This window comes from Rhipicephalus microplus, chromosome 8 (genome assembly GCF_043290135.1).
Source record: "Rhipicephalus microplus isolate Deutch F79 chromosome 8, USDA_Rmic, whole genome shotgun sequence".
Lineage (NCBI taxonomy): Eukaryota > Metazoa > Arthropoda > Arachnida > Ixodida > Ixodidae > Rhipicephalus > Rhipicephalus microplus.
In genome coordinates this window covers 108,429,436-108,453,282 of record NC_134707.1, presented here as the reverse complement: position 1 = coordinate 108,453,282, position 23,847 = coordinate 108,429,436, and the positions used below count along the sequence as shown (strand labels likewise).

General features: G+C 40.8%; 1 protein-coding gene across 1 annotated transcript; it reads left to right on the top strand.

Annotated features, from left to right (window-relative positions):
* Window positions 1–13,382: 13,382 nt before the first annotated feature.
* On the top strand, window positions 13,383–23,401 carry LOC142769320 (uncharacterized). The gene is made up of 3 exons (XM_075872466.1): window positions 13,383–13,564; window positions 16,670–16,701; window positions 19,185–23,401. Exons 1-3 carry the CDS (start codon window positions 13,530–13,532, stop codon window positions 19,661–19,663), a joined length of 546 nt encoding a protein of 181 aa, XP_075728581.1. The 5' UTR covers window positions 13,383–13,529; the 3' UTR covers window positions 19,664–23,401.
* The last annotated feature ends 446 nt before the right edge of the window (window positions 23,402–23,847 follow it).

The following is a 23,847-nucleotide window of genomic DNA, read 5'->3' as shown; positions in this document are numbered from 1 at the left end:
CCGCGTTGATGTATCGGCTGAAAATCTAGGATTCAAGAGTTATTGATTGTGAAGTCATCCTTGATTGCTTATTATCTAGTATTGTACAAAACCTGGTAAGCTTTAATCTGCGTAGCTTTTGCTACATGTCAATTTATTGCAATGACATACTTGTGCATTCGACTAATTTTATTGGTTGTTGAGCTCTGCTTTCTGTCTGAAAAGTGCCCTCAGGACCTATTGAGTGAAGAAGCGGTTTATTATTATTATTATCTATTCAATAATTTTATGAGCATTTTAACAATACGGACATTGCAGCCATATGGTCATAAGGGTGAATAAGAAAATGCTTGTGTACTTATGCTTTTATGTGTGCTTTGAAAAGATTTCGAGTAGTAAAAAGGTGCCTCCTAACCAAGACGTTCTTGTTGTTTGTAATAATGAGTGAAATAATTTTATCTTTGTTAGGTTTCTATAGTAAACTAATGAAATAAAGCCATTTGCATGCCTGTGCAATCTACGTAAACAGCGGGGAAGGAAAAAGGTAAACAGAGATTGAGGTGTTTCATCTTCTTCTTTCTTGTTTTTTCTTTCTTTATCCTTTTCTACACCTCCATTTTTTTTCGTTGTCTCTTTCCCTATGTCCTTCTATGTTGCCCTCTTGTTCCTCCTCTTAACCCTCTTATCACTTTTTGTCCTGCTCAGTGTCCTTTCCCATCTCTCACTATGCTATGCTGTACACGGTTGTGCCATTATCACTTCCCTCTCCCATCCTGATGTTAAACCTCAATATGTGTGGTTGTGCTATGCTCGAAGATGCTTATCACAAACTTGCTTTCTGTGGAGCTGGTCACATAAACTGGCACAGCGAAACACCTAAAGAGCTGTGCTGTTGAAAGCGATTTGAAATTTACCTACCTTGAGTTTCTTTTTCTTTCTTTTTTTGTACAGCATCGGGGTGGTTTACACATCCAGGAAGTACGGACGGTGAAATGTAGCAGCATGGACGCCACTATTGCTGTAACTTTTGTAACTACGAGACAGATATAGTGTCTCATATGAAATCCCACATCAGGGTTCACACAGGCGAGTGGCCATTCAAGTCTCACTTGTGCCCTCAGAGCTTCACAATGAAACCCAGTTTGGTAAATAATGTGCGTGCCCACAAAGGTGAGTGGCCACATAAGTGCCACCTCTGCCCTAGCTGCTTTTAGCAAAGATCCACTCTGGTAAGACGTTTGCGTACCGACAGAATTGAGCGATTACGCAAGTGCTACCTGTGTTCTGGAGCTTCTCTCGAAAGTTCACATTGAGAAAGCATCTGCTCTCGCACACAGGTGACCGACCATTCAAGTGCCGTTATGTCTTCAAACGTTTGTGTCGAAAAGCAACATCAGCAGGCATTTGTGCAGACAGAAACGCGAGTGAACAGTTCAGGAAGAGTTCTTTTAGCTCTTCTTATCGAAGGTGTGAACGTCTGAGTCTGACTTGGTTTTTACAAAATTCTTACAGTGCTAAATACTTTATGGAAACTATGGGCATAACTCTATAAGTGATATCCCAGGACTGAATCCTGACTTTGGCAGTCATACTTTGTGGGTTAGCAAAATTTAGCATTGTCAGTCTACGTAGAGTCAGGTCGTATTTAAAAAAACCCTAGGTGGTAAAATTTAAAGCTGAGAGCTTCATTAAGGTTGCCGTGTAGTCCAACGATTGTTTCAGTTTGTAAAATCTCAGCTGTTAATGGATGTAGTTACGAAAACAAAGGACACTCACATTCACAAATGCAGACACCTGTATCGTTATATCGCTGAGATTGTTTTCTCGCTTCTAGATTTGTCTTTGTGAAATAATTTTCTAGTGAGATGCGGCTCTTGTGTGCTTTTATTTCTTTCATATTACTTCCTTGTTTACATATACTTTTGGCCAAAGAACACATGATTGCACTTGTTCATCCAATGTTTTGCTGGCTTCCTAATATAACAAAAGTAATATTCTCTTCAGACTAGCACTACACTTCACTATTGAGGAAAATCCCAGTTCAGATTTGGAGTTATCGTAATCAGAAGCACATTGTGCCATGTTTGTGTAAACACTTTTTCATTTTCTTCAGGTTTTTGGTAACACTTGCACCAGTTCATGTATGGCCTAGTTTTTGATAGTACTCTTGTGTTGACTTGCATCGGACTAGGTGTCACTTTTTGTTTAGCCTTCAGCACGAGGTAGAGCTTTCTAATGTGGTCCCTGGGATCGATATCAATGTCCTTTTTTATGTTTTATGCACATCTATTGGACAGTCTTTATTACCTGTAAATAAATCTCTGGATTGAAATGTATTAGAGGGCTCCTTTTTAAATTCTCTGTTCTTGCGAGATCTGAATATCTTTGTGGTATTTGTGTTTTTAAGGACGAGTCTTTCTTGGGGACCCTCGACGCAAAAATTTTAGTTTGTCTGTCTGTACATTTGTATGCGTGTCCACTCTTAACGGCATCGTGTACTTGAAACGGTCGACCCCATCCTTAGCGCCCACCAATGTTGCTCAAGATTCAGCGTTCATACTTGTTCAATTGTCAATCAAAAAGCAATTATTATGCATGTCTGGGTCACCATAACAACACGTATATATTCTGCATGTGCGTCTTTTGCTAGAAATAGCACACATAAGTAAGTTTAAGGACCGTAGCGTTTATCACGCTGCGCTGACCATGCAACGCTTGCACGAAAAAGCGAGTGTTTCCAACGCTTTACTAAGATGAGACGGTGGTGGCACCTTCGCATGACCTTGCGTTCTACATATTATCACCTCTGAGACGGGCGCGCACACTCATCTCAGAGCCACGCACTTTGTTTTCCCAGAAAACTGCCAGATGGCGCTCATGTCTCATGTGTGACGTGACTTCATGCGCTCGTTCGCTTTTGCTGTACGCTCGAGGCACTTTAACGAGTCTCTCCGGAATATCGTTAACTGAATTTCTTGAGCAGAACATCGAATAAAATGTTTTGTTCGCTCTCTCCACACGCAAGATTATGGTCTTTCGACGACATTTGCTAATTAACATGCAGATACGAGGCCAATTTTTATAGTTTGTATTTTTGAGTTGTTTAATTAATATACATTACATTATTTTTCAGTATGAGTGGTTCTTTGTTGTATAATTGGCTTAAACACAGTGTTGCAAAATAATTGTGTAAATATTATCACAGCCCTGAATAATATAATGAGTATCTTAAATGTCATGCATTTGTCTATGTTGATACTTCAGCGCATCAGATGGTGACGAGAGAACCCATTTACATTTTATTGCTTTCATTTTATCGCTTTCCCACCATCTGCTGTCAGGCCATGGCTGGACGCGACGCCTCTGCTGCCCGAGGATCATGCGGTGGGACTGTTCTGGTCCTCAAATCAACCTTTCTTCGGAGCATCCCGGTCTGCGCACTTCGTGCCCGGCCGTCGACCGTATCAACAAGCATCGTGGCTTTCAGTCGGCCACTTGAACACCGGAACCTCCCCTGCACATTCCACGCATGCGTGGAATTTGGTTAAAAAGCAAGCTCAGAGCAACACTCCTTTCAGTGGGTCCGGCAGCACGCTAACGATGGCCCGTGCTAACGTTCCTCGCTTCTTCCTGGTGCAGGTAATGAACTCTTATTGCCTTTACGCAAAACCAACTAGTCACCCAGAACTTCTGGTGCTGCCGGGCCCACGGCGTTTTTGTTCCATTGTGAGTGATTGTTCTCATATGTTACTAAGCCTTGTCTTGCTAGCTGGTGATGTTGAATCTAATCCCGGCCCCGACAAAGAAATTCTGAAAGTTTTGAATGAACTGCAATCCGGGCAGACGGTGATACTGGCGCAGCTAAAGTCGATCGAAAAGAAATTGGCTGATCATGATAAAACTTTCAGTGAAATTAAAGCACGGCTCGACAAAATCGAGACATCTTGTGCTAGTATCGACGACATGCAGGCTGAATTAGTTAAAGTGAATGAGACATGTACCGAAAATACGGCACAGATAAATGCACTGTCTACCCGTATGAATGAGGCTGAAAATAGATCTAGAAGAAATAACCTTGTTTTCTATGGCATAGAAGATAAACCTAAGGAAACATGGCTTGATTCCGAAAAAGTGTCATCGAGCATTGTAAACAAATCCTAGACATACAGGTAGAACCACGCGATATCGAGCATGCACACCGCATCGGGTCTTACCAAACTGGGAAACGCAGGCCTATAATCGTGAAATTCGCTCACTTTAAAGATAAAGAGCGCATCTTGTCTTCGGGGCGCAAATTCAAAGATACAGGCTATGCCCTCGCGCAAGACCTCTCCCCCAGCACGCGCCTTGCCCATAAACGCCTCTCCGAGTTTGAAAGGGCCCAGAACATGCGATACAGGTTACGTCATGAAAAGCTTATCACGAATGATAAAACCTACTATTACGACCACATTGCTAATAGGGTAGTTGAAGAACGCCAATAGCCATCATTGAGATCTCGAAATAAACCTTCTTCACGGAATCAGCCCCTTTCATTTTTACTGGCTAACACTCGTAGTGTAATCCCCAAACGCGATGCACTGTGCAGCTTAATAGGCTCATCTTCATGCGATGTCTTACTATTAACAGAAACGTGGCTTAACACATCCGTCGATAATTCCGAGATTCTCCCCTTTCTTTCACACTTTGACATATTCCGGACGGAAAGATAGAGCCGATTACTCGCGCGGTGGCGGTGTATTAATCGCCACTAACCGGAATCTGCATTGTTCACTTGTAAACCTTCCTTCACCATTGGAAATGGTTTGGCTTCGATGCACAGCCACACACCCGCACATCCTCATTGGTGTCTGCTATCGGCCCCCTAATTCCGACAGTTCATTCACGCCTTTATTTCATGAAGGTCTGAACACATTATTAAACAATTACCCTAATAGCCCTGTCCTTTTCTTCGGCGGTTTTAATTTTCCCTTCATTGACTGGTCTGATCCCGCTTCTTCACTATCTAACAGCAGCTTGGCAAGCGGTTTCCTAAACACATGCATAACTTTCGGCTTAACGCAGCTCGTCACTGATCCCACGCGCATCACTGATCACTCGTGCAACGTTTTGGACCTTGTGTTAACAATGCATCCTGATAACTTCACGCCTATCACCCTTTTGCGCGGCTTGAGTGATCATCTAACAGTGCATGCCTCGTTTTATTGCAACGCACTAAAGAAACAAAAAAATCGAAAAACACCTACCCTCTACGATAAAGGAGACTACGTTAGCATAAACCGAAAATTAACAGAATACTTTGACACTTTTTCCGCTAAATTTTCTCGAGTCGAACTGGTTGCTTTTCAAAGCAGAGATGCATCGTCTTATATGTATTTATATTCCTACCATCACAATAACAGAGAAAATGAATTCCCCATGGTTCAATGTATCCCTCAAACGACTAAATAATAAGAAAAAACGCCTATTTCGAGCTGCAAAACGAGCTAACTGTGCTTCCACATGGCAGAATTATTACGCAGTGGAGAAAGAATATTATAAACTAACCATCGAAACTAAGCACAAGTTCTATTCTAACACCTTACCAGCTATGCTGCAAAATAACCCGAAGTGATTTTGGAAAACAATTATTCCCTCTCAGTGTAGTGAGATTTCACTTAATAATAGCTTTGGCCTTCCTATTCCTGAGAATGAAATTGCTGATTCTCTTAACACAGTATTTAGTTCTGTTTTTACTAATGAGCCACCCGACAGTTTACCCGATCTTCCATTTTCCGCATATCCGCTGATGCAAAACATCACATTTGATTCATGCGGCATAGTCAAAGTCATTGAATCATTGAATAACTCATCATCCACGGCAGTCGACGGCATCAATGCTAAAGTGCTAAAAAATACTAAACATGTGTGTAGCCTGTTCTTGTTACTCATATTTCAGGAATCACTCAACAGCGGTTCAGTTCCACATGACTGGCGGGTGGGCAAGGTCATCCCAGTCTTCAAGAAAGGAAGCCGAGCATCGCCGAGTAACTACCGTCCGATTTCTATAACAAGCGTCACTTGTAAAGTAATGGAGCGTATCATATACTCGCATACTGCTAACTTCTTAACATCTGTAAATTTCTTTCACCCAAGTCAGCATGGTTTTCGCAAACATTACTCCTGTGACACTCAACTTGCTCTTTTTCTGCATGATTTCCACGTAAACCTAGACCGTAACATTCCGATTGACACAATATTCTTAGACTTCGAAAAGGCATTGGACAAGGTCTCCCATGGTCGTCTTTTATTAAAATTATCCCGTCTTAACATCCATCCCTGTGTTTTAAACTGGATACGAGGATTTTTAACCAACCGTCAGCATTTTGTTTATGCTCACGCTCTTTATCTCTAACACCCGTTCTTTCAGGCATACCGCAAGGTACCGTACTTGGTCCCCTCCTCTTCTTGATATACATTAATGACCTCCCCTGTAATATTTCTTCTCATATTCGTCTATTCGCAGATGATTGTGTTGTTTACCGCGCAATTAATAACCCCTCTGATCATTCCATACTACAATGTGACCTCACCCGCATACAGAACTGGTGTAACACTTGGCTCATGTCCTTGAATGTAACTAAAACTGTGTTAATGTCTATTCACCGTCGTCAACATCACGTTGTTTATAATTACAGCATCAATAACAACCAGATTACTACAGTCGATTCATTTAAATATCTTGGTGTGTACATCTCGCGTGACCTAACTTGGACCTGTCATATTAACCACATAATCAATTTTGCTAATCGTACTTTAAGGTATATATGCCGTAACCTTTCGCTTGCTCCTCCTTCTATTAAAAAAGTTGCCTTCGAAACCTTTGTCCGGCCAAAGGTAGAATATGCTAGCGCGATTTTTGACCCTCACCACAATAACCTCACTTACGCCCTCGAATCTGTCCAGAACCGTGCGGCACGGTTTATACTGTCTAACTATTCATACACATCAAGCATCTCGGCACTAAAAGCAGAGATTAACTTATCCGATCTGGCTAAGCGCCGCAAAATCGCACGTCTTAACCTTTATCATAAATTCTTCCATTCTTTGCCTTTAGATAACCCATACATCAGAAGAACCCACCGCATTTCCCGCAACAGTCACTGTAACGCAGTATATCCACCACAAGCCCATACTGTGACATTTCATCAATCGTTTTTCCTGCGCACAGCCCAAGACTGGAATGACCTGCCCACCGAAATCGCCACCATCATCGACACCCAAGCATTTGAACGGCTCATCGAAACTATCCCATCATAACTACCATTATATTGTTAGCCTTTGTAATACCAACTCCCTCATGTAATATCCCAACCGGGACCTTTGAGGTAATAAAATGAATGAATAAATGAATGAAATGGCACACATAAGTAAGTTTAAGGACCGTAGCGCTTATCACGCTGTGCTTACCATGCAATGCTTGCACGAAAAAGCGAGTTTTTCCAACACTTTACTAAGATGAGACGGTAGTGGCACCTTCGCATCACCTTGCGTTCTACACCTTATCACCTCTGAGACGGGCGCGCACACTCATCTCAGAGCCACGCATTTTGTTTTCCCAGAAAACTGCCAGATGGCGCTCATGTCTCATGTGTGACGTGACTTCATGCGCTCGTTCGCTTTTGCTGTACGCTCGAGGCACTTTAACGAGTCTCTCCGGAATATCGTTAACTGAATTTCTTGAGCAGAACATCGAATAAAATGTTTTGTTCGCTCTCTCCACACGCAAGATTATGGTCTTTCGACGACATTTGCTAATTAACATGCAGATACGAGGCCAATTTTTATAGTTTGTATTTTTGAGTTGTTTATTTATTTACATTACATTATTTTTCAGTATGAGTGGTTCTTTGTTATATAATTGGCTTAAACACAGTGTTGCAAAATAATTGTGTAAATATTATCGCAGCCCTGAGTAATATAATGAGTATCTTAAATGTCATGCATTTGTCTATGTTGATACTTCAGTGCATCAGATGGTGATGAGAGAACCCATTTACATTTTATTGCTTTCAGTAGTCCAAGTCAAGGTTTGTGGTGGCTCTTGTGCACTCATTTATTGTTATTGAATATAACAGCTATGACAAGCTTTATTCATAATACTGAGAATGACGTCCTCTTGTGATGCTTAGATTGGTTTAGCTATTGTTTTAACAGAACTATCAGTTTTCCATACATTGCAAGCTGTAGCTAGCTTTCCACTTGGTGCTTGACTTATGATTCTGTTTTTAACACTTTGTAGGCAGTGGTACAAATGTGTGCTACTTTTTTGTTGTGTTCAAAACACTCGTAATTAGAAGTCGCCCAAATCGGTGCAACTCTTACTGGTCTTTTGCTCTACCGAGGTATAGAAGGAGTCTTTTTTTTTTTCAACTTGTTACTTGGCTAAGACATATTGAGCAAAAGCAAATTGCATAGGTCTCATGGTTTCATCTCTGCTGGCTATTCATTGCAGTGGGCAAAGTGAGCACCTTGAAAACATCGCTTCAACCATTCTTTAACGTTCCCTTTTTGCCGAATATACAAAACAGAACCTAGCAATCGCCTTGTACCACCAATTCATTCTGCCCATTATTCAGTTTCTTTCGACGAACCAATTTGGGCTTGTTTTGGATTATAATGTGTGGCAGTTTCGGGGCTGTAGCTAATCTTAAACCTCTCTGGGAAGACACCGACACAGACTAGCAGCCATTGTTACTCCGCCGATGCTCTGCCGCAGCTTCCAGTGGCGGCTAGAAGCTGCGAATTTTTACAACGAAGTCCTGGTTCTGCACAGGAATCTACATTCTAGATAAGAGTTTTTACTCCTCGTGTCCCTGTCGAAAGGTTGCAGTGTAACTTCTGTGTTCATGAGAGAATGTGTAATCTTAAAAAGAAAATCAAGATAAAGAACATTGTTTGTGTGTCAGCAAATTATAATCTCGCAATAACGAAAATACCTACCTTGCCACGGAGAGGTGTTCGGTAAGAAAGGAAACGTGCAAAAATAAAATGTGGGTGGTGACGTCATGAATTTTCACAATATGTACTAGGTAATACAAAGTTTCCAATTAGTGAAAATAATGCAGAATTTGCTCCAAGTTGACCAATGATTTATTGTGCCAAGTGGGAGGAAATTTTTCTAGCCAGTGTTGCCCACAAAATGTTCTTTTTCTTGGTTCCAGCAGCTTCGTATGCCTCGTAACGGTATTTAGAAAGATATTCGTTTGCTAAGGAAGAGCTCAGTGGGCTTCATATACTGACACTTGCATATGCTTTATTTACTGGCATTGGGTATTAATAATGAGAGGGATTGAAAATACTTACTGAGTAAGGTTCTTTTATGCTTCTACTCATTTACTTATGCTTTTTCTTATGTTCTCTGCTTCTTGATATTTTTTGTGGGCTTTATCAAATGGATTCTACATTTTAATCATTATTGTTTACACAGCTGTAGTTAATTGAAGACATTTTTATTGTGCTTGAGACAATGAGTGTCTATTCGGACAATCAGTGTCTATTGAGAGAAAATACTCGTAAGACTGTAGGGTTGTTAATTTCACTGCTATGGGTTTATTAACCCATGAGCAAGTATTGCGAATGAGTTCTGCGGAAACTTGCGAGGTGACGGAAAGTCCAAGAAAGGGAAAGAAGACAACCACCTGTTTCTAGCAGAAAGCCACAAGAAGATTCAAAACTGATTTCACTGTGAATTCGTGTTACAAGCGGGTCATTGTCTTCTTTCCCTTTCTTAACCCTTTTGTCACCTTGCCAGTTTCGGCGAAAATCATATGCGATACTTGTGTCCACGTAGTTAGAGTTGTCGATGAATTCACCCTCGCGTTGACAATCACTAGCTTCCTGGTTAGCTTAATACGGACAGTGACAGCCCCAAAAAGGCGTTGGTCCTGGATTTGAACCAGAACCAGGTCAAATTTTGCGGACAAAGAGGCTTTCTTTCCGAGCAATTCGTAGGGATTTTTTTCCTTTTGGTTTGGCACTACAAATGGGTTGTTGTCTTCTTTCCCTTTCCTAACTTTTGTACGTGGTAATAGTTGGGCGCATGTTTCGTGACCATCGTCTCGACCTTGTGCTAAATTGTCTTAACAAAGTACGTTTGGTGTTGCCCTAAAAGAATGCCATTTTGGAGAGCATGAAACACTCGTTCTTGGCCACTTGATAGACAAAGAGGAGATGCGACCTGATCCAGTGAAGACGGCTGCAGTGGAAGTTTTAAGTCAGTCTCGATCAGTTAACGAACTACGAAGCTTTCTATGACTATGCTTTTACTTTCGTCGCTCCATCCTTGCATTCGCTATTATCGTGCACCCATTGACGTGCCTGCTTCAAAATGGCGTACAGTTCAAAAGGACCCCAGATTGTGCGTTCGTTTTTCGAGAACTCAAGTTCCGAGTGACGTCCCATCCGATTCTCTGACATTTCGACCCTATTGTTTCCCCAGAAGTGTGATCGGATGCTAGCGGTGTTGGTGTTGATGCTGTTTTGGTTTAGCGCGTCTGTTACAAGATGCCACTCTAGCGTCGCCAGCGCTAAGTTGGCGACGGGAATGACAGCAGGTTGGTTCGTTCCGTACGCAAGCAGAGACAGTGAAGAGATCAGAGACGTGAGAAAACAAAACAAACTTTACTCTAGTGATATTGCAGCACATGGGATCTAATACAACACTTCAATACAACTAACAAAATACATGAACACTTGATACAACTAAAAAATACATATAAAAACAATAAATCAGCTTACGGGAGAGAACTATTACAAGCTATACAAACTAACAACAATAGAACTACGGAGTAGAAAGTTCGAAGATATAAACAGGTGAAGGCATACGTGTGATGACCGGCAGCGTTGCGTCCCCGACGATCGGATGCGAGAAGTCGAAGAGAGTTCTGGCACGACTGCGATGTCGGCGGTGTTGCAACGCTGGTGGCTCCGGGAGGCTAGTGCTTGCAGGTGACTTCGAGCAGGTTGAGCTAACTCGAGGCGAAGTCCCGATGTCTACGTTGCAGACGTTAATATCGCGTCACAACTAGACGAACGGCTAAGTTTAGGTGGCCAGCCGATACCGAGCCACACTAAAAACTTCTAGAAGAGATGCTTGTTGATCTGTTTCTACACCATGTTGGTCAGCGACTAGTCTGCCTAGCAGGGCAAAATCCTGCGCTTAAATCCCCCTCGTGTCTCCTCGCTATCTTCCTTGGGGACAAGAGACCTTTACATGGGTCCAATAATGTGCGTTTAATTGATGGAAACTCCGCCCCAAAAATATTTGACCCTACCCCTTTTTAATTGGGAGAGGGCCCTCAACTAGTGAGAGTGACAACCTGTTGGGTTGTTGTCATACGGCTTGGCCACCAGAGGTTTTCCCACGCTTTTCCCCGTGGGAACGGTCAAACCGTTTGGCTCTCAGCCGGTGCGTCTCGTAGTCTAATCCTTGTTCGGGGTACATCGTGGCCTTCTACGACCTTGCAGACGCCGCCGCAGTTACAAAAGGATCAACCGTCGGCGGCGACGTTCTAAGAAGAGCACCCCATTCTGCACTTCTCGGCTTCCTTTCATGCGCCCGCCGTTCTCATGGTCAGTGGGGGAGTACGGCGCCCGTCAATTGCCGTGACGCGGTGTCGCCAAAAATGGCCGTCCGTGACAGCGTCGATACCAAAGAACATGTCGTGGCATATGCGAGTTTTAGCAAGTCTAAGCATATCTACACTGTTACAGAAAAGGTATGTCTTGCAGTGGTTTTTGCAGCACAATGCTTCAGGCCATACCTCTAAGGATGCTCCTTCACTATTGTGACAGATGACCATTCCCTGTACTGGCTCATCAGTCTACGCAATCCACCTGGTCGACTTGCCTGTTGGGCACTTCTTTTACTGGAGTACGACTTTGCGGTTGCATATGAAAGTAGTCTCTGGCGTGCTGATGTAGATTGCCCTTGTGTGCTGCCGCGTCCCATAAGGAGTGTGATGCGGAAAACTTCGACGAGAACATCACGTCATTGAGCCAGGATTTTCTGACCAGAATGCATTTAGCGCAGAGCACCGGAAGGACGGTGCTTTGAAGGAGTTCCTTGCTAGCGGACGAAATTCATCGGCCACTCGTTTTTGCATTCGCGACGGGCTACTGTACAAGAAGCACTATTATAATACAGGTTGAGATACCTTCTAGTAGGGCCGAAGAGCCCCGCGCTTTCATTTTACAAGCTATGCATGACAATCTAACATCCGGCCATCTAGGAGCAATGAGGACTCTACCAGCTCTAGGAAAGGTTTTACTGGCCTAACGCGTCAGACTACGCAACAATATGTGTCTAACTGCAATGAGTGTCAAGGTTGGAAGCGTCCTACAAGTACCCCTTCTGGTGGACTACATCCTCTGCCGCCTCCAAGAACTTCATTTGAACAAGTTGGAATTGACCTTCTTGGCCCCTTTTCATGGTCTTCAAACAAAAATGGTCTGATTATCTTGTGTAGCGATAGTCTGACATTATATTACGAGATGGCTGCTATATCGTTGGCTATTAATCGTGATGTGTGCTTCTTCATGCTATGCTCTGTGATTCTTCGACAAGGACCTCCTAAAGTTATCATTTAGGGCTGTTGATGCCAGTTCGTGGCAGACGTGGTCGAAGAGATGCTTTGTCTATTTGCTTCATGCTTTCGACACTCTACGCCCTATCAAACTCAAACGAACAGTCTTGCTGAATGCAAAAACGCCGCTCTGTTTGATGCATCAGATCCCTGTTTGATGCATCAGACCACCAAAATTGGGCCAATGTTCGGCCTTTTATTCATCTCAGTACACCGCACTGCATGAAACTACTTGCTACAGTCCCTTCTTTTTTTTCCTAGACTGCCACGCTATACACTCGACATGTTTTTCCCACTTCTAGACCTCGATGATCTCTGTATTTCTGAAACTGTGTGCCGTGCAAAAGAGGGCCGACAACTTACCCATTTGCACACTCTTGCTTCGTAAGAACTTTGGATGTACGGTTAGACTGCGGAGGCAGACAGGTCAGATATGAACACGGCGGCTTGGTGCGGCTTTGGACTCCAATAAGAGAACGTGAATTATGTGTAAAATTGCTGGCACGCTATGTTGGACCATATGTCAACATTTATGCTCTCAAATATATACTGTGAACAGGGCCACTAAAATCCTTCAAAATATGTACTATATTAGAATAAACAGTTTGAAGTAATGGGGTGTTTTTATACCTATATTTTGGTCTGATCAAAAATTTCAAGTTGTCAAAGGTGTAATGCAATTTCATGATGTTTCTCTTTCGTAAGAAACGATAGAAAATCATCTGTTTTGTCTGTTTTGTGCCGCTCTAGGGTCATCCAGCTACCAGGTAACTAAGGACGATGAGAAGACACACCGTGGATCAGCCACCACTGCCACTGTTACGATGAGTCTGACCACTCGTTTCATCTGAAAGTGCACATGAGGGTTCGCACAGGAGAGCAGCTATTTGAGTGCCATCTGTGTCCCCGGAACTTCTCACAGAGATGCAATTTGGTAGTTCACATACGTGCACACGAGGGTGAGCGGCCCCATAAATGCCCGTTATGTCCTGAGGGGTTTGTGTCCAAAAGCAACCTTAACAGGCACTTGTGCAAACACAAATGCAATTGACGTCATATACATTGATCACTTCACATGCTTCAAAATTGTAACTATTCTTGTATTCTTTCGTCACAGTTTACATGGTGCATTTTTCAGTTACACAGCTTGCTTCTGGGTGCATAAAGCTCCTTGAGATTTTACAAAACCCATTAATTAAAACTTGCTGGCTTTTCTGATCTCATTCTTAATTATTCACTGTGCTTCAATTGTTTTTCATACACTGGTACTGCTAGCACTGTCAGTAGTGTTGCTTGCTGCACGTTACGGGAATCCTTTAACACTTTTCGGGCCATTAGCTTCTCATTAACTAAGTGTAGACTGAAGGACAGACCACGTCTCTCGGAGTCACCTTAAAATGTAAGGCAAACAACAAATATCTCGGCCAAGGTTTCAATGCAGTGAAGTTATGACATACAATCTTTGTTCTTGACCAATCACTGATGAGTGCATGGTGTCGTTCAGCTGCCAGAAATGCTTCTTGCGAGCACTACTATGTCCTTAGGTAGTTGGTTGTGTTTTGAATTGTTTTAGTGTTAGAAGTATAAATATGTAGTTGTTGATATTTTATGTGTGCTAAAGGAATCTCACGCTGGTAATCTTCACCACCCGCTAAGAAAGATTGCGTTCGAAACATGTACTGTTCTCTTGCGAGATCTAAGGGTATTTCCTGCATCTAGGCTCTGTATTGCGTGCATTTTTTGTAGCTTTTTGGCTATGTGATGCAGTTTTTTCACCTTGTTTCTGCATATAAGTACTGATTTGTTAATTGTTTGACCATACTATTACAAAAGAATATCGTAGCTCTTTATAAAATTGCTAAGAGATAGAAGTTAGTACTGAGTATTGTCACTTGTGCAAGTGTTTCAGGTGCCCTAGATAAAATTTATTTACGTGTTTGTGCAATTATGATCGGTGTATTTTAATGTTTGCAGTAATATATAAATTGGTTTTCATATGTTTTTCTTCCATTTTTGAAGGCAAGCTGAGTAATGGCTCCAGTGGAATAATGTATTTTTACTTATTTATTGTGATTGTTGTTACATACTTGTTATTGATATTGCTGAGACTAATGTGGTTTCTCATCCCACAATTCTCTAACTACGGCTTTGAGAGAAGTCTAGTCATCGCGATTGTTGCTATTGGTTGTGGGAATTTCGCTTGATCAACTGTAGTACTTAAAGACATGCAGTATTGTTCGAAAAGAGTGAAAGACATGTTCCTGTTAGATTATAACTGGAAAAATTTTAATCAAGAAACTTGCTTCCATCGAAACACGGGCAAGCTGCTCTGCTGCATGGAAGATAAATGATGTGTTGAGGGCTACTATTTATTAAAAGTCGTTACTTCTAGAAATCATACGTGTTAGTGTGATGGAGCCTCCATAAGCAGCTGCGGATTAATTTCACGAGCTGATGCTCTTGCAAAAACACATGTCTAAATATATGTGCAATTTTATATCTTGCGCCATTGTCAAAATGCAGCTGTTAATGCAATGAGTGAATGTGCTAACCTTAGCTGAGCATGAAAGCCTCGTACGTGGTACACCCTCTATGGCAACTAGCAGATCAAATGCCATGCTGCTATGCTCGAAGATGCATGTCCAATAGCCAGCCAAGACTGTTTACATTTCGAGCTGGGGGACAGCATCCAGTCACCGTGGTCGAAGTTAATGTGCCGTCTTTCACTACAGCGCATGTCTTGTAACATTAACATGGTACGAGCAGATAAACATCTGGCGACTATTATTGTTTTCATTATCGTCACTGCACTACTACAGTGGCTAATTATATTGCCATGTACGTCTGTTGTTTCCAAAAGCGATCACTTTTAATTTTGAGTTCACAAATGTGCTTTCTCTGGGAGTGCGTGTGCGTGGGTCTTCTTTTTTTTAATATATGTATATTATTTAGTCTATATACTTTGTAGTCTCGTTGCATACTTAGTACATGTGCGCTTCCTGACAGCAGTTAAGCATTTAGCAATATTATTGCAAGTGTGTCAAATCGTTTGCATTTTTTTACAATTCAGCAAAAGTTATTAGAGTCTTTGTGTGCCAATTTATGACTGACATTTGATGAAATTATTATGTGAAAATATAGTCATTAATTTTATTTATGCCAGATTTACTATCGTCAGTGAGCTTTTCTTATTGAACTATAAAACATTTAACATCTTACCAATACTGTCATTGTGGTGTTCATTTGAAACTTGGCAGACTTTACCTTGCCTCTATCTGCAGAAGTTTATTAAGAGTTTGAAATATTTTTATAATGATAAATCTAGAGAAATTTCTTCCAGAAAACAGGCTTATAGTGATTTCATGTGCTAAGCAATCAAATGTGCCACATTGCAAATGAGTAGTTATAGAACAATTGAGAATATGGGATTTTCATTCTCTCACCAAACATTTCATTCTGAAACATGTGTCTCAGTGACAAAGTCAAGAGGTTATTTAACTAGTCAGTATTGTTATGGTGCCAGGAAAGTTGAGTAAATAGTTTGGTTTTACAAAGAGCGATAACTTGTAGCTTTATAATATGTATTCTTACTGGATTAGTAATAAAGATGCCTCACCATAATTATGAATTCAAGCCAGTTATTTTTTATTCCTCAGTCATTACGGTCTTCTTCCAGAGTCCATTTATTGCTCGGATATTGCATATGTATAAAAAGGTACATAATTACTGCTCCTGAAGCATCTCATAGTTCATCGTAGCTGTTTGTTCATGGTTTGTGGCAGTGATAGTGCCATGTAGATTGGAATGTGCTTTGAGCAAAGCACTCTTACAAGTAATGCAATGTTTGACTGAATGTGCAAAAGATAGTGATTTTCAAGTTTTTTTGTGCATTAGTTGGTTAGAAAAGAGTTTTCACTGGAAGCGGAGATTATTCATGAAAACATTGCCTCCTCAAGCTTCAATTACGAATTCCAAAACTGCTTTTGAAAATACAATGTCTTAACAACTGAAAAGTGTTGGCTTCTTTCATTATTTGTAACATTATTGCTTTTTTTGTTTTTCAGTTCCTCTCGCAAAATGTCAAAGGAATCTAAGGGTACTGTTTGGATGAACAACACCGCATTTCAACTTTTGTGTCAATGGCTGTATTTTAAAAGTTTTAGATAATACCACCTTTGCATTTGTTATTGTGATTGGGTCATTTTATTAATTTTCTGGTGACTTGTCTTTTTTCAGTTGTCTGCATTTTATATGAAGTGTCATGTGATTGATCTTTTTTATTAGGCTCACTTGTCTGTACTTTTCATAAGATCTATTAGATTCACGTAAGAATGATTGTGCCTTTCTGGTGTTTTTTGTTTGTTGTAGGCACGCTTAGCATGGTCAAAATATTGACTCTTGCATGGGCTTTGATTACAGCAGTTAAATATTATTGTATCAGGTGAATAAAAAAAAGAGACACCTCGCCGCGAGGGTCTAGTGCCTAAGATACTCGGCTGCTGACCCGCAGGTCACAACATCGAATCCCGGCTGCGGTGGTTGCATTTTTGATGGAGGCGAAAATGCTGCAGGGCTGTGGGTTCCGATTTGGGTGCACGTTAAGGAACCCCAGATGGTCGAAATTTTCGGAGCCCTCCACTACGGCGTCTTTCATAATCATATGGTGGTTTTGGGACGGTAAACCCCACTTATCGTCATGAATAAAAAAAGACAAATTTATGATAAACCTTTTTGTATATAGCTCTATATGTTTTGTTTTCTTTTGCATTCTATGTGCTTTATTTAGTGTTTTTTAGCATATTTATTAGATGGACCCATTGTTTTATTTTTTTCAGCCTCATTCCTAAGACTGCAATATAGATTAATATTTTTATAGTATATTTTGTGATAGAAACATGGATTTAGGTATTTTGGTTCTTTCGGTTCATTACAGTTGAGAAACCGAGCAGATATGTGGCGTGGAGTATATACACCTTAACTATATGTAATAGAAGGAGAATGTGTGTTCTATATATGAAATTGGCTTGACATCGTTTGGTTATTGAGGTCAGAGTTGAAATGTGCCATGATATTATTACTGAGAAAGGCCCTGCAACACTTCTTTAGCATGGTGGGAAAAAGCTGGGTACTGATAGGCAAAGCCACTGAGAAGATGAGGTTCAGGAATTATATCCTAGCATGCGGTATAGAGTTTACAGCTCTCAAAGTCATCCAGAGATCGCTCTCTCGTCTCTTGACGAATGATGCCGTAAACTGGAATGAACAATCATTTTCGAAAAATTCTTGGCATTGGCTGATTTAAGCATCGGGAGCTGCATATTTACGGAAGTCACCAAAGGATGGCGCAGTGTGCTCACATTTGCCCAGAATAGCATAGAAACAAAATCGAGACTTGAAAAAAAAAATCGTGAACCGTGAAAAAAAGAAAGGTCATGATTGGCACTGATGGAGGCACTTGCTGTCTTCTCATCCTCTCCAGCATCATTTTCAAGCCCACTGACTGATACTAAATGCAGTAGAAAGTGCTTAAAGCATGCGGCGAACCCCTGTAATCATGTTTGTACTCAACGCATTATTTAAATTTATGACAGTCCATCAGGATAGAATAAACTGCTTGAATTAAGGCATTCGTTGGTTACTTGCGAAACCGTTGCAGTGCCCCATTAAGTTATGGGCTGACATTCTAGTATTGAGATGTCATTGATGGTGAAGCCACCTTTGATTGCTTTTCACCTAATATTGTACAATACCTGGTAAGCTTTAATCTCTGTAAATTTTGCTACATATTAATTCTTTTCAATTACATACTTGTGCACTGTACAAATTTTATTGGTCCTTGTGCTGTGCTCTCTATCTGAAAAGTGCCGTGAAGACTTATTGAGCAAAGAAGCGGTTTAATAATAATATTGTATTATCTTTTCAATAATTTCGTGAAAATTTTAACATTATGAACATCGCAGCTACATTGTCATAAAAATGAAAGCAAAAATACTCAAGCACTTAGATTTTATGTGTGCTTAGTAAAGGACTCAAGTGGTAAAAAAATGTCTCCTAAACAAACATTCTTGTTGTTTATGATAATGAGTGATGTAATTTTATCTTCATTAAGTCTCCTTGGTAAAGAAGTTCAAACCATTTCCATGCCTGTGCATTTTGAGTAAACAGTGGAAATGGCAAAAGGTAAATACAGATTCAGGTCTTTCCTTTTCTCCTTTCTCGTTTCTTCCATTAACTTCTTCTTTAGCTCCATTTTTCTTATTTGTCTCCTTCCTTATCCCCTTCTATGGTGCCCTCTCTTTCTTCCTCTTAACCCCTTCGTCACTGTGTGTCCTGCTCAGTTCACTTTCCCATTTCTCGCTATGCTACGCTGTACATGGGTATGTCACTATCACTTCCCTTTCCCAACCTGTTGTTAAACTTCACTATGCCTGCTGTGCTATGTTCGGAGATACTTGGCACATACTCGCTTTCTGTGGAGCTAGTCACATAACCTGGCCCAATGAAACACTTAAAGAGCTGTGCTGTTTAAAGGGATTCAAAAATTACCTGTTCTGTTATTATTTTTTTCTGTGTGTGCAGCACCGAAGAGGTCCACGCATCCAAGAAGTGGGAACGGTGAGAAGTCGCAGCAGGGACGCCGCCACCGCTGCAGCTCCTGTGAATACGAGACTGATAGATTGTCTAGTATGAAAAACCATGTCAGGGTTCACACAGGCGAGCGGCCATTTCAGTGCCATGTGTGTTTTCAGTACTTCGCACAAAAATCCAATTTGGTAGCTCATCTACGTGCCCACAAAGGCGAGAAGCCACATAAGTGCCATCTCTGCCCTCAGAGCTTTTCACATAAACACCATTTGAAAGAACACCTATACACCCACAATGGCGAGCGACCACACAAGTGCCACCTGTGTTCCCGGAGCTTCTCTCACAAGTCCACGTTGAAAAAGCATCTGCTCTCGCACACAGGTGACCGACCGTTCAAGTGCCCATTATGTCCTCAGACTTCTGCGTGGAAAAGCACCACCAGCAGGCACTTGCGCATGCACAAATGCAAGTGAAAGGTTCAGAAGGAGTTCCTTTAGCTCCTCTTTTGAAACGTGTGATCGTATGAGTCTGACTTTTGTTTTTACGAAATTCTGACTGACAGTGCTAAATATTTTATGAAAACTCTGAGCATAACTCTATGGGTGATATCACAGGGCTGAATCCTGACTGTGGCAGTCGTATTGTGAGGGTAAGCTAAATTTAGCATTGCCGGTCTACTTAGACTCGTGTTGTAATTAAAAAGCCTTGGTGATAAAATTTGAAGCTGAGTGCTTTGTTGGGGTTGCCTTGTAGCACACGATTGTTTCAGCTTGTAAAATCTCAGGAGTTAATGAGTGTAGTTTCGAAAACAATCTACACTCAGAGCCACAAATGCAGAGACCTGTATTATTATGTCGCTGGGATTATTTTCCTGCTTCTAGGCTCACCTTTGTAAAATAATTTTTAGTGAGATGCGGGTCTTGTGTGCTTTTATTTCTTTCATATTACTTTCTTTTTACATGTACTTTTGGCCAAAGAGCACGTGAAGGTACTTGTTTATTAAACGTACTGCTGGTTTCCTAATTGAACAAAAGCAATGTTCTCTTCAGACTAGCGTTACACTTTTCTATTGAAGAGCCAATGCAGTTCTGAGCCAAATCAATTTAGAGTTATCATAATCAGAAGCATGCTGTGTCATGTTTGTGTAAACACTTTTTCTTCACTTCCGGTGTTCGGTAACATTTGCACCAGGTCACGTGTGGCCTAGTTAGTTATCGTGCTCTTGTATTGTTTTGCATTGGACTTGATGTCATTTTTCACTTAGCCTTCAATATGAGGTGGACCTTTATATTGTGATTCCTGTGATCGATATCAATGTTCTTTCTCATGTTCAATGCAGAGCTGCTGGGTTTTTATTACCAATGCAGAGTTTTTATTACCTGCAAATAAATCTCTGGATTGAAATCCATTGGAGGGCTCATTTTTAATTTTGCTGTTTTTACGAGATCTGAATATCTTTCTGGTATTTGTGTTTTTATAGTTTTTATTTGTGAGTTGTTGAATTATGTTACATTGCAGCATTTTTCAATATGAATGCTTCTTTGTTGTCATCAGTTAGTTAAACACTGTGTTGCAAAATACTTATGAGAACTATATTAAGATGTCTGTCGTAACACACTATGCTGTGGGAATCTACACTCAATATATAAAATAGGCTCAACTTCATTTGGTTATTGAGGTTATAATTGATGTATCTTTTGGTATAATTAAAGTATAAACTTGAAAAATATTCTTAACAAGCTGCTCATGATCGAACTGCACTTGATGTCTTCCAGCCTAGAGCTTACTGCTAATCTCATATACTTTCCTTGGCATCTTTGTCTGTTAGTTCTCATTTATTATTAGGTCCAACAATGTTGTATTGCTGACGACCTAGAAGCATGTGACATGCTGTCTGCGTGACGCTACTCTAGTGCAGCGAAGCCCATCTTGTTTTCGACTGATCATGAGAGCACGTTTTCTATTATTATTTTTTTGCACTGGCAAAAGCAAGACTGCGGGCATTTCTCTGTTAACTCATTATTACTATCACTACATTGCATTGCCTTCTGGCTTTCAAGGCTCATCGCTTCTATGGATATGCAGCGAAATCCGAATTGGGAAAAAGCGCATTGCACGCAAAGCTATATATGTTGTCCGATTGGTGCTAACCACCCCTTCCATTTATGCGTACAAATATACATTGTGTACAGGGACACTAAAATTCTTCACAGTATGCAGTATTTCTAAATAAAGAGTTTGAAATAATGAGGTGTTATTGCAGTTATGTATTGGTGTGATAAAAAGTTTCAAGTCGTCAAAGTGTAATGCAATTTCATCACAATTCTCTTTCGTAAAAAAGGTACAAAATCACTTCTCTTGTTTACTTTGTACAGCTCTGAGGTCAACCAGTGGTCAGGCAACTAAGGACGGTAAGAAGACACATTGCAGATCGTGCCATCTCTGTCACTTTTGTGATTATGAAACTGACCACTTGTCCCATCTAAAAGTGCACATGAGGGTTCACACAGGCGAGCGGCCATTTCAGTGCCATCTGTGTCCCCAGTACTTCTCACAAAGATTGAATTTGGTAGTTCACCTACGTGCCACAAAGGCGAGAGGCCACATAAGTGGCACCTCTGCATTCAGAGCTTTTCACGAAAATCCCATTTGATAGACCACCTGTGCACCCACAAAGGCGAGCGACCACATAAATGCCACTTCTGTCCTAGCAGCTTTTCGATTAGTTCCACTCTGGTAAGACACTTGAGCACTCACTCGAATGAGCAACCTCACAAGTGCCACCTGTGTTCTCGGGCCTTCTCCCAAAGTTTCTCATTGACTGAGCACCTGCACATTTACGCAGGCGATCGACCGCATTAATGCCCATTATTTACCTAGGCTTTTGCGTCACAAAGCAACCTCAGGAAGCACTTGTCCAAACACAAATGCAATTGGCTTATTATACATTGATCACCTCACATGCTTTAAAATATAACACTTTTTGTATTCTTTGGTCAGAGTTTACATAGTGCATTTTTCAGTTGACACATCTTGCTTCTGCGTGTATAAAATAATGCTCCTTGAGATTCTAGAATACCCATTAATTGAAACTTGCTGGCCTTTTTGATCTCAGCCTTAGTTCTTTGCTGTGCTTCTATTGTCTTCATACACCAGTACTGCTGGCACTATCACTAGGGTTGTTTGGTACATGTTAGTGCCACACTTTAACACTTTTCAAGCCAATAGTTTCTTATTTATGGATTGTATAAACTAAAAGACAGACCACATCTCTTCGAGTCAGTATGAAAAGTAAGACAAATAAAAAATATCTCGGCCAAGTTACTGCTGCATTAAAGTAATTATATGCAACCTTTATTCATGACCTATTACGCATGAATGCATGGTGACGTTATGTCTGCCAGAAATGCTTCTTGCAAGCGCTGCTATGTGTTTAGGTGGTTGGTTGTGTTATGAATGTTTTTTAGATTCAATGTATAATTATTTGGTTTTTTACATTTTATGTGTGCTAAAGGAACCCCACGCTGGTAGACTGCACCACACGCCAAAAAATATTGGGTTTGAAACCTGTGCTGTTTTCTTGTGATATCCAATGTTTTTCCTTCATCTAGGCCCTGTAATGAGTGCATTTTTTACAGTTCATACAACATACAGTTACAGTGCATAGAGTTCTGCTTAAAAAGAGTGAAAAAGTGTTTCTTTTGCAGTAAATCTGCAAAAAGTTTAATTAAGAAACTTGCTTCCATTGAAACGCAGGCGAGCTGCTCTGGGGCATAGAAAAAGAATAAAGTGTTGTGGGCTAATACTTTTGAACAGTGGTTACTTCTAGAAATAATGTGTATTAGTGTGATGGAGCCTCCATAAGCAGCCGCGGATTAATTTTACGAACTGACGCTCTTGCAAGTCACACAAGTCCAAATTTATGGGCATCTATACATCTTGTATCGTCGTTGAAGTGCAACTAGTTTTGATGAATCAATGTGCAAACCTTGGCTGAGCATGAAAGCTTTCTAAGTGTCGCACCTCCTGTGGTAACTGACACATTAAGCTGCTATGCTCGACGATGCATGTTCAATACCCAGCCAAGGCTGTCGCATTTCGAGCGGGGAACAGCACACAGTCACCGTGGCCGAAGTTAATGTGCCGTCTTTTACTGCAGCACATGTCCTGTAACTTTAACGTGATACGAGCAAATAAAGGTCTGGCTTCTATTGTTTTTTTCATTATCGGCACAATACTACTATAGTGCTAAATATAGTGCCATACACGTCTGTTGTGTATAAAAGTGATCATTTTTATGTTAATCTCACAAATTTTTCTTTCTCTGGGACTGTATGTGTGTGTGTCTTCTCACTTTTTCATTGTATATTATTTGTTCTACGTGCTTATTTTCATGTTGATGACAACATAAAAATAAGATCTATACGTCTATGTCTATCGATAACATTTAATCGGCATTGCCATTATGTGCCATCTTTACAGTTTAAAGATCCTATGTATTATTTACGTCATATGCACTTTTCTCTTAGACGAAAAGCACACGTCGCAAATGATGTCGCATATACGTGCTCTCAACATCAAATACATTGCAGACATTTCTGTCTTCCAGAAGCGCTTTAGTTGACGTTTAGAATGATAAATATGCACTGGCACGAAA